Source organism: Crassostrea angulata, chromosome 9, assembly GCF_025612915.1.
Source record: "Crassostrea angulata isolate pt1a10 chromosome 9, ASM2561291v2, whole genome shotgun sequence".
Classification (NCBI taxonomy): domain Eukaryota; kingdom Metazoa; phylum Mollusca; class Bivalvia; order Ostreida; family Ostreidae; genus Magallana; species Magallana angulata.
Window position 1 is genome coordinate 28,858,358 of NC_069119.1, and position 10,877 is coordinate 28,869,234.

At 35.6% G+C, this 10,877-nt stretch overlaps 1 protein-coding gene across 2 annotated transcripts; it reads left to right on the plus strand.

The window, feature by feature from the left end:
- The first annotated feature begins 1,245 nt into the window (after window positions 1-1,245).
- Window positions 1,246-9,390, plus strand: LOC128163881 (uncharacterized). 2 transcript variants are annotated; one of them, XM_052827561.1, is made up of 11 exons: window positions 1,246-1,346; window positions 3,163-3,344; window positions 3,541-4,396; window positions 4,840-4,939; window positions 5,411-5,539; window positions 6,047-6,170; window positions 6,558-6,689; window positions 6,952-7,313; window positions 7,898-8,036; window positions 8,169-8,320; window positions 8,863-9,390. In XM_052827561.1, the coding sequence occupies exons 2-11, from the start codon at window positions 3,170-3,172 to the stop codon at window positions 9,328-9,330; spliced, it is 2,637 nt and encodes an 878-aa protein (XP_052683521.1). In that variant the 5' UTR covers window positions 1,246-1,346; window positions 3,163-3,169; the 3' UTR covers window positions 9,331-9,390. The 2 variants fall into 2 exon arrangements, with proteins under 2 accessions (XP_052683521.1, XP_052683522.1); XM_052827562.1 differs by having other exon boundaries at window positions 1,263-1,346; window positions 3,157-3,344.
- Window positions 9,391-10,877: the final 1,487 nt, after the last annotated feature.

Sequence of the window (10,877 nt, forward strand, 5' to 3'; positions counted from 1 at the left end):
GGGGGAGTGGTAGTTTTATTTTCCGTGGTGATCATTATTTTAGCAGTGTGTTATTAGAGTATATATTTTGGTTATTTCTTATAACAGTTTGTTCATACACAAGGGATGCATGCAGTACCTTAATCAAAGGTTATATATAACGTTAAAAAAAAAATAAACCTCAAATCATAATTAACACTGTAAATGTATCAGACTTATTGGATATTAGCATACATAAGTTGAAGTCAGACTTTCAGTTTGTACAATTCCTGAAAATAAAATAAGCCGTTAACCTTACCTTAAATGTATACTTGCATTTATAGATTTGAATGATCACAAAATATCATGGGGATTATTATGATCAACAACCCTAATGAACTGACCAATAAAACTCATGGCAGTGCACACAATTGTTTACCAAATAACTGTCCCTGGGATATATATACAGGTGTGTAAAGGTACAGGGTGGATCTAAGTGTGTGTGGTGTGTATTTAAAATGTGTGTCAGATTTGGTTGGTTTTATTTTAAAATTTATAGGCCTAAACACAATCTATATACTTAATCAATTAATAAAATATTTATTATATTCATCCTATTACAATCTCCCCCGGGTTAAATGTAGATGAACTTTTTTAAAAAAGACTTGAATTTTAATCTAAACATGATATTGCTGGAATAAATTCATTAAAATTATAACGGCAGCGACCGTCGCCCCTATCCCCCCCCCCCCCCCCCCCAACCACGCCACCACTACCTTTCTTCCCATGTCCATGTCTATGTGCATGTAAAAAAAAATATGTAATTGTATATTCCGTGACATATTTATTATGTACCGGCGCTAATTCAACAAACATGTGATGACGAATTAACCTAACAAGATAAAGGTACCGAATGAACAGGGTGCCGAGTTTACCAGGTCACGAATTTTGTCTTGATGTACGGTATGATATATTTTAACACTTATATACCTGGAAATATGATAAAAACTTACACATAGACATTTATATTGACACAGAACATAGAAATGTATCAATTATATAAAGTTTTAGGTCATTTGAAATTTTCAGGTCAATTCAAATTTTCAGGTCTTTCATATTTCTGCGTGAGTAACTGGTCATTATGATATTTTTTAAACAAAATTATACCTGGAAATATGATTTAAACCCCCACAAGTAATTTTATTTGATAGAAATCTTAGGAAAGTATCATTAATATAAAATTTCAGGTCTTTCAGGTCATTAGTATTTCAGGTCTTTAGTACGTCCCAGATTTTTAGGACACCATTTTGAGACCAACGACAGTGGAAATTGTGGTGTCTTACTTTTTCAGTTTTTGCTGAAAAGACCGAGTCAAGTTAATTTCAAAGGTATTTCAATTTTCTTATTTACATATTCTGTAATGTTTTACACATTTTTAAAGAAAATTATCTTGTTTTGGCTGTTGTATTTATATATATTTACCAACCTATTTCTAAAAATAGTACTGAATCATCAAATATCGATATCAACACTGATCAAGGAAGAAAAAAAAAACATTTACAAAACGAAACCACTATAACACTTTATAGTATATTCATGTATTTTACATTTAGATACAATTCGGTTAGTACATTACTGTGCAGTAGTACATTTATTGAGAAACCAACAATGCAAGGGAGTTTGTTCAGCTCGAAGTTACACTAATCATGTTAATCTCAGCGAGATTCGTCGAGAGTACTCAGACTAAAAATTTTTGACGGACTTCTCTCTAAAATTTTCAGTGACTCGACGAATCTCGATGAGATAAGAAGTTACACATGCTTGAAAATCTAACCAATATATTTCCACCCCCCCCCCCCCCCCCCCCCCCGGAAATTCAAAGCACCTCATATTGTTACAATAATGTCACACGTGCCAACTTTTGAAAACCTTGAGGCTTATTGGGGATTTTGCAGGATTGCCATTTTTCAAGCCGACAAATTAATAATAATAAAGATCTATATATCAAAGAATTGAAGAACTGACGAGAAAAGCACCACATTCAATTTTTATTTCGTGTTTTCATTTGTCATGTCTTAAAAAATACATTTGATATAGTACAGCTGTTACAACTAGGTCCAAAACCAATCATCATTAATGAGTTTCTTGCTGCGCACAAAGTTCTTGAAGAAGTGCCCTATGTGTACTATAAGGATATTGATACACAGGCCATGTTGCTCTTTCAGTATGAGTGTATACAGTATATGTAAACTTAATTCCTAATACCTATCCTGATTTTATGATCATATGTTGAATTGTGTGACAATTTTAAAGAAGCACTGCTGAACATTTAGATTCTTCAAGTAATAAACCCTACATCAAGGATATTTATGGGAAAATAAATTGATTGGTTGAGAAATGTGACCATTTTTATGGTGTGTATTTCTTTGTTTCAAGTATCGACTGATTTACATCTAGCAAGCTGATTTTTAAGGAAATGTCTGCATCAATGTACTATAATATATAGTGTTGAACTATGATGCTTATATACGTATAGCATATGTATAGTAAGGTAGAACTTTATGATTGAAATTCAGGTTACAAATTAAATATTAGAATCTCCTGCATCCAAGAAAACCTTTTGATATTTTCTAGCTTATATGAACTGAAGCTTAGTAAAACCCTCTTATAGTATATTGTGTATAAACTGTAAAAATCACATGTACTTGTAAGATTGCAACACAGGGATTTGGGTCAATTGGAGATTTTTGGTTGGATGAGTCAGTCAGAGCCATAGATATGAGTCATGTGACCCATTTGCCACAATATTCAAATTACTCAACTCTGTTGTCAACTCAAATCTGTGAAAGTAAAGTGCATGAGTTTGAGGTCAATGCTCACACTTGAGGCTGAGTATTGACTTGAGATTCAGTTTGTGATGGCTGTGTGCCAGAAGTCAATGAGTGTCCAACGAATACACCAAAAAAGGGGGGGGATAATTTATGAATATACAATGTCATGTAGTAAGAGTTATTTGAAAATGCAATTATGGTAGTACTATGTTGACTGGTTACTTCTAAGACCTATGTCATATTGTTGACTAATCAAAGAATCATAATAGGTGATCTCAATCAAAATGGTGAAAAATTTGTCAGTTTTTTCTCATCTGTTTTCAGGCCCTACTCTCAACAATTAATTCATGTTTTTTGTCCTTCTAAGTTACAGTGCAAAGATGAGTAACAACACCAGAAGAAGGGCCGTTGTCAATCAGAAGGTGGGCATTGATTTGACTCATGACCATGAAGTGTCTCTCAAACCACGGTTAAGAAGTTGCAAAGTGCTACCCTCTGATAACACAGGAAGTTATGCTCCATTCTGTCAAAGTCTGAACAGCAAAGAATTTCAAGGTAATTAACTCATTTAAAAAAAATCATGTTTGTTGATGGAATGTCATAAAACACATCTATAAATCTAACTATGAGGGGACTTGTCGACTTCCATTACTAATGTGCCATGGAATTTTAGTTTTTATTTGTGCACTTACATTCTTCATAAATCAACACTTGTATGTAGTTACTTTTAACCTTTTAACTTTAAATGCAGATTCTCCACATGAGCAGAATTTGCAGACTAAGAAGTCCCCACAGAAAGTTAGCACACAATGTGTCATTGTTCCGGAAAACAAGAAAGTCATGCCTCCAAGAAACCAGGAATTGACCACAAAGACTCTTGAAAAAGACCCAACAGAGGACCTTATTAATAAGGAGATAGAAGACATGCAGTTAACAACCAATGTTACTGTTAATTTATTGGACCAGCTCTTCAAAGATTATCCCCCAGATGGGGATTTATGGTCCGTGGATATCAGGGTACCCAACTCATCAAAGGCAACAGAGGCAGAGAATACAAATTCTGCTGTGAAGGAATTGCTCATTCCTTGGACCCAGTCTTCCCAAAGCTCTGATCAGTTACCCGATAGTGACTTGAATGTACAGGGAAGCCATGCCAGCTTCGCTTCTACCAGCACAGAAAATTGTCCTCAAACACAGAGCTCAGGGGCTGATTTAAGGGAAATGTTGCAGACCCTAGAGACTGGCTCTGCAGTTGGTAACGAAATGATGCTGAGCCCAGAAGCAGATTTCGAAATGTTGCAAAACCTAGAGGCTAGCTTCAAGGATGACACTGATATTTCACACAGTCGAGGGACTGACTACCAGCTTGACAAGGAATTGATGCTTCTTCAAGAGGCTGCCTTAGAGCCTGATGGGGAAATGTCAGGAATGGACGCTAGATTCTTTCAGGCAGTCCCAGTCAAGAATTGCAGAGAAGATGCAGACTGTTGTACAACTACAGTGCCTTCAGATCATCATACGGGGTTTGAAGGAGAAACTGACATGGATCAGGAGATGACTTGTGATGATTTACCGGAAGAGATTCCCAAGGATAAATTTTCCCTAGGGTACTTTTACATTATTTGAAATATATATAAGTAAACAGCTTTGGCTGAATAATATTTGTTAATGTGCCCACTTTTCATCAGCTTGCAACGAGCCAAATACAGTCAAACTTCGTTATCTCGAACTAGTTGGGACTGTTTGAAAACTTTTGAGATATCCAAGCATTTGAGATATGCCTTGGATGGTAAAATAGGTCTAAAAAATAAGTGGTTGGGACTTGCAAATCGCATCGATGTATCCATTGTTTTCGAGATATCAGTGTTTGAGATATCGAAGTTCAACTGTATTACCAATCATGTCTTTGTAAACAGTAAATGAAGAAAAGATATTGTCATATCTTTTTGCAAAAGATTGTTTGTCTTCTACCATGAAATAATATTAATGTTAAACAGAAATTGAACAGGGTGTGAAATGTTATTATTTCATATTAAATTTTGTATTGTAGAGATGTTGTTCATGGAAGTACCAACGCTGTAGAGGACTTGGCCCAGAGACATGATCATCATCTACTGAAAACCGGCGTACATGGTGTTTACACTGACAAGGTAAACTCAGAGCCCCCTTGTACAAAATCTTGTACCGTATTTGTCCTATCGAGCACTTCAAGTGCTATGAACAATAGAGAAAAGGGGGAAGATTAAATGTTAATAAAAGTGATGTACTGCATATCAAAATTTATATCAGTACTTGTTTAGAATCATAAAAAACACATTTATCACAAAGAGAAAAGGTCTTTTGTATTTGAGAGGTCCTAATATTCTCCATTGATTGGAATTGTCCAAGGGAAGGGCATATGAAGCAGAATTTAAGGGTGCTTAATAGGATGAATATGGTACATGGCTCATTTCTTTGGTGATGTGGGGTTAAATGAATTATGCTAGCTGTTCTTAATCCATATAACTATATACATGTATATGCATGATCATGTGCACTTACATGATCAAATTTTGTATAAAAATATGCACTTTAGATACCAGCTTCTGACAGCATATTATGTGGGGGTTTTTTTCATGCAGAGTTTCGAAGCTCTGAGATTGGAGACTCGGAAACCTGACATTATCCAGTCCACAAAGCTCGGTCAGGGGTCATTTGGAGTTGTTGTCAAGTGTGTTGGGCCCAACCATTTAGAATTTGTAAAGAAAAAGGTAAGCACTCTAATACTGTTTATAACTGAAACATAAGTATTTTCTGCCTTTTTATCATCATTGTCAAAATTGAATTGATAGAAGAAATTTTGCGTTGCAATCTGAAGAACGCACATCATTTAAAATGTTCTTCTGTGTCCAATTCCAGCTTTGATTCATAAGCGGCTTTGGATTGCATGATGATGATGATATATATGGCAAAAAAAATATTGTGTCTGATTGTTCTCAGATCCTCAGCTCCAAGTAATATTAACATCTTAGGGATGCCATCTCATCTCTAATATTTGAACCAGTAACCTTCATTCATGAAATGTTATTAGTCTCTGTGATACCACTGAGCCAATAAAAACATGTTATATGCAATTTATTAATCTATGTTCCAAATCAATGATATGAACAAGTTTAAGAGTTATCAAACTTTGCTGAGGATCAGAGGTTGTTAATCTCTAGTGTACATGGTGTAGTTATACATATGATGTTAAAACATTTGCTTAAAATGTCTTTTAGGTGACCGGGAAATTCCACCAACCAGAGGCTGTATTTACCAACAGAGCCACGCATCCAAATATCATCAAGTCATATGGATTGATTGTTAACTTTGGGAAAGTGGAAATCATCATGGAATTTGCAGGTTAGTTTGTCAGTGGGTTGCAAGTTTGATTATAGGTTTAAGAAAGGACTACATGATGTAAAACGATTAAATAATTTGTAAGGGAATTTAAGCATCTGGGCTTTTTTTTAAATTTGAATATTCATCAATATTGAATGAACATTTTTTAAATTATCAATTTGATGTATGAATGCTACCAAATTGTTTGACATTTTTTCTTAGAAGTCTAAAATTTTAAAAAGTTAAGAAATAAATTTTCCCATTAAAAATGCATTAGTAAATAAATCTCTTTCAAGTCTTTTCTACTAATCTTTAACCGAATCAGCTACTGTGACTAGCTGGCTACAAATAGTGTTTATACAAAGGAAAGTAAATCTGTTAATCAAAACATTCTTCTGCTGCTTTCAGGACAATCACTGCTGAGCTTGGTGAACACAGTGAAGCCTCTACAAGAAAGCATCATCAGGTCTCTGACCTTGGACCTTTGTTGTGGTCTAGCGTTCCTGGAATCTGAAAACGTGGTTCATTTCGATATCAAACGTATGTTTAACATGCATGTATTTATGTTTGATATATTGATAGGTGTAAATAACCAGTAAGGACTAAATCATGATTTACATTATGCATGTTATTTGTGGATAAGTACACTATATATGTATGTCTATTTTTTAGTTTTAATATATTCCCATTTGTATAAGCTTAAGACTTAATGATTAAACGTGTGAGATTTAACACTTAACCAGTAAATTGCATGGTGTTGATGAACTTGTAATCTGATGATGAATTTTGTTTGCAATTCTAGCTGAAAACCTCTTTGTGCAAGAAGACGAGAAAAATGGATACATTCTTAAGATTGGTGATTTTGGGTCTGCCCGAATGCCTGGGGCACAGACGGAAATGACAGCTTGGACTGCTGTATACTGTACCCCAGAGATGGCAAGACTGTTTCTGAAAAGAAACTTTCCAGGCCTGTTGGAGAACCTTGGGATTTTACTGACCGAGCAAGAAATAGAAAGAACCCTCCAACCCAAGACGGACATGTTCTCTGCTGGGTTGGTGGTGTTGTTTATGTATGTCGGGGACCACGTGTTAAATCAGTTCATCACCAGGGACAAACCTAACATCACAGACAATAAGGAAAAGCAACTGGCCATTCTGTTGTCTGTAAGTTCCAATCTTATTTGTTGAGGCTGTATGATCAACAAATTATCCATTAGATCTGCTGTCAAATCTCAGATATGATATATTTAGCCATAAATTGTCATTTACGTTTAAAAAAAAAATCCAAATAGTTGAGCTTTAAAATTTGAATATTTTATTATATCTTTACATGTAAAGAGCTCTTTTATTTAGAAAGATAAATATAGTCTTGTAATTAAAAATGGCAAAGACCCTTCAGCCCTCTTCAATTTTCAAATAAATCTTTGTATGAAGTTGTGAATTGATTATTTATGGGTCCAATATTTGATGGTCCAAATAAAGTTTCATAATTCATGGGGGAAATTTTTCGGTGAGATGAATAAACAAAATGCGACAAAAAATTGATGACCACAATTATTTTCGATTTACTTGTTGCTTTCAGAAATAAATTTTCTGTTATGGTTTAAGCATTGAAGTTTTGTTTTACAGCCTAATATGGTAATGCTTTTGAAAATAAAGGATAGCTAGGTATATTAAAAGTATACTAGTTGACTCTAATAGTTTATGTAAGAATTTTGTATTGATCAATGCTTTCGATTTGCTTTCAGCTGTCGAATCAACCACTCCCAGAATCCTTGTTGATCCAGGAGCCAATGGGCCCAGAGATGAGGAGAGTTCTACAGGGAATGCTGAAGTTTGATGTTGAGAAAAGATCCTCAGCTGAAGAGACAATGATGATGATAAAAGGTAAGCTATACGTGCTTCTACTGTTCAATTCTCTAAGTCTGTACTTGTTCAACTCTCTATAAGTTCTTGTTCAACTCCGTAAGTACACTTCTCAAAGCACGTTTGGCAAATGTAAATTAATTCCAATTTTAGCCATGTTATCTGCAAAAGACCAAAATACGCCACTGTCAGAGAGAGCTGTAGAAGAAAATGTAGTGGCGCAGAAGAAGATCCAGTCGGGCAGACCACGGGCAAGACGAGGACGTTGCAAAAAGAAACAGGAAGCTCCGTCATCCACACCACAGGTGGGTAGAGTTCATTTGTCAGTAACCTCGAAATCGTTTAAATTCATTGGGGCCAATTTTTTGTGGATGGTGGGATATTTTGCTTATCCATTGGGATATGATTTTGTGGATGCATGGGTTTTCAGTTTCAGTAGAAAACTTAATCTTGCAAAATTTGTGTTTTCGTCGAGGATGTAAATTTTTAGGGGAAGGGCTACCCACAAATACCACGAAAATTGAGCCACCGTGAATTCTAATGAATCAACAGTAAATAAACTTTCCTTATAGATTCTGTTACCTGTAAAGGTTTAAAATACTTTTTTCTGCAACTGCCCTTTCTCTTCACAGAATAAAGCTAAGTCAATAAACCACTATTAGACTTCTTTTTTATTACAACAGTAGTTACACATACAAACTTACAACTTTGTAAGTGAACACAGATGGAATGATTTAAGGAATTGTATTAAACAAGTCAAGTAGTTGCAGGGTTTAAAAAAATAATAAAATATGTCTTGGGTGAATTAAAATAAATTTCCTGATATTCATTTTCTTGCCTGATTCAGATTAAAATGACAGAGAAGAGTGAGCAGATATTGGCAGAAAACCCACAGCTGAAAAAGCGCATGGTGAAAGGTGAACTGAAGAGAAAGCTACTCAAGCATCCATCCGCCATTCCAGACAAAGTCATGAAGCCCATGGAGCTAGACCTGGAAATGAGGGAATCAAGTCAGAGTGGTTCAGTCAGTGGGATACAGATAAGAATGTCATTGGATGGGAACCAGGAATCGGAATCACTGCAGGAGGGAGCTCGAGACAGGGCAGGATTGTTGACTGATTGCTACCAGACAGGGTACTTTGGAGGAATCAGTGAGGCCTATTTTCCATTAGAGCAGCCATTTTCTGAGGTGCAGATTAGTGAGAATCACCACCCCATCCGTCAGGCTGAAGATGATTGGTCAATTCAGGAGTCTAATCAGAAGCCTGAGCCAGTTGGCAATTTGCCAGATCTTGGATGTCTTGGCATTGATTAAGAGTCTTGGCATATAAGGGAGGATAAAGAATAGTCATTGTATGATGGAGGTTTTCCCGTACCAGGAAATCAGATTGTGTAAGGTAGTTTTTTTTAGCTCAAAACAAAGAAAAACTTTATGAATGGGAACTGAATATCATATATATATATGAATAACAACATGCAAAGTGTCTGAAAGCTATAATGTTAATTTTGATAAAATGAAGTCAATGTACATGTAGTGAGACTGATTTACACCACTCTGGTTTTTTTTTTGTCTCCTTTGTGAAATGCTCATCCAATCATGTGGACCTTTTGTCAAAGATTTTAATGTGTTTAATGGAGCACATGGCTTAGTGGTCAAAGGTGTGTGGACAGTAACCTACATCCACGCCGACAGGTTGCTGGTCCGAACCTCGCTAGGGCAAGTGGTCACACTTGATGTTTTGTGTTGTGTCCTTAGACAAGGCTCTATAACTGCATTGTTTCAGCCCCCCCCCCCCCCACACACACACAGCTGCAATGTGTACCCTGTGTGGTGGTTAACTGCAATGGACTGGTGTCCCACCCAGGGGAAATCAATGACTCATCCAATGAGCACCACGGAAACCGGGGATAAGCACCAGCTGTATGCTCCTCATGGCGTGGAGAAGGATTTTAATTCAAATGTGTTCATGAATTATGTACTATATTTACTCGTATACTTAAACTGTATGTATATTTATTTCCTTGTGTGTACTTCCTTTCATAACTAACAGTAAAGTTCCTTTCATAACTTACAGTAAAGTGAAACTAATATTTTTTTTCATAACTGTATGACGTCTGCATTGTATATGACATCCTAGTTGTATGTGGTACATGTTATTTATATCATGTTAAAACATATGCGCAAAAGGATTGAAAATTCAGAGTCTCTTAATTATGAAATAAATGATGATAATCTTAATGCTCACGATGTTTCAATGTAAAAACATGCGCGGATCCAGAAAATTTTCCAAGGGGAGGGGGTCCCGACGGTTATTTCAGTGTGCTGGGGGGGGGGGGGGGGGGGGGGCGGGGGGTCCGATTATAGTTTTTTTTGTAATTTTATAATGTAATTTTAAAGAAATTTGAATTTTACAGGCGGGAGGGGTTCTGGGCCCCCTAACCCCCCTCTAGATCCGCGCATGAAAATTTATCTGTTTTTCTAGTCTGCATTTTGTTGTTTAGGGTATTCACAAGATTTATTGTTTCATGTTTTTAAATTAAAATTATTTCTCTATAAATTTTTCTGCGTTTTGTGTTTAAAACTACGAATATAGGTGAAAATGGACAACAATGTGAGGCGGACCTGCTTGGAAAACTATATTTTGAATATTCAGAAGCTCAAAAGAACGTTGGGTAAACGAAGGGATATATATGCAATACAAGGGATATATACATGTATATGCAATCCAAGGAATATATAATTATTATGCAATTTAAGCTTACTCCATAACAAGTGCACTGAATGCATGTCAATAATCTAATAAAGAAATACATGTAGATTACAAAGATTCTAGATAAGGAATGAATAGTATTCTAAAATTT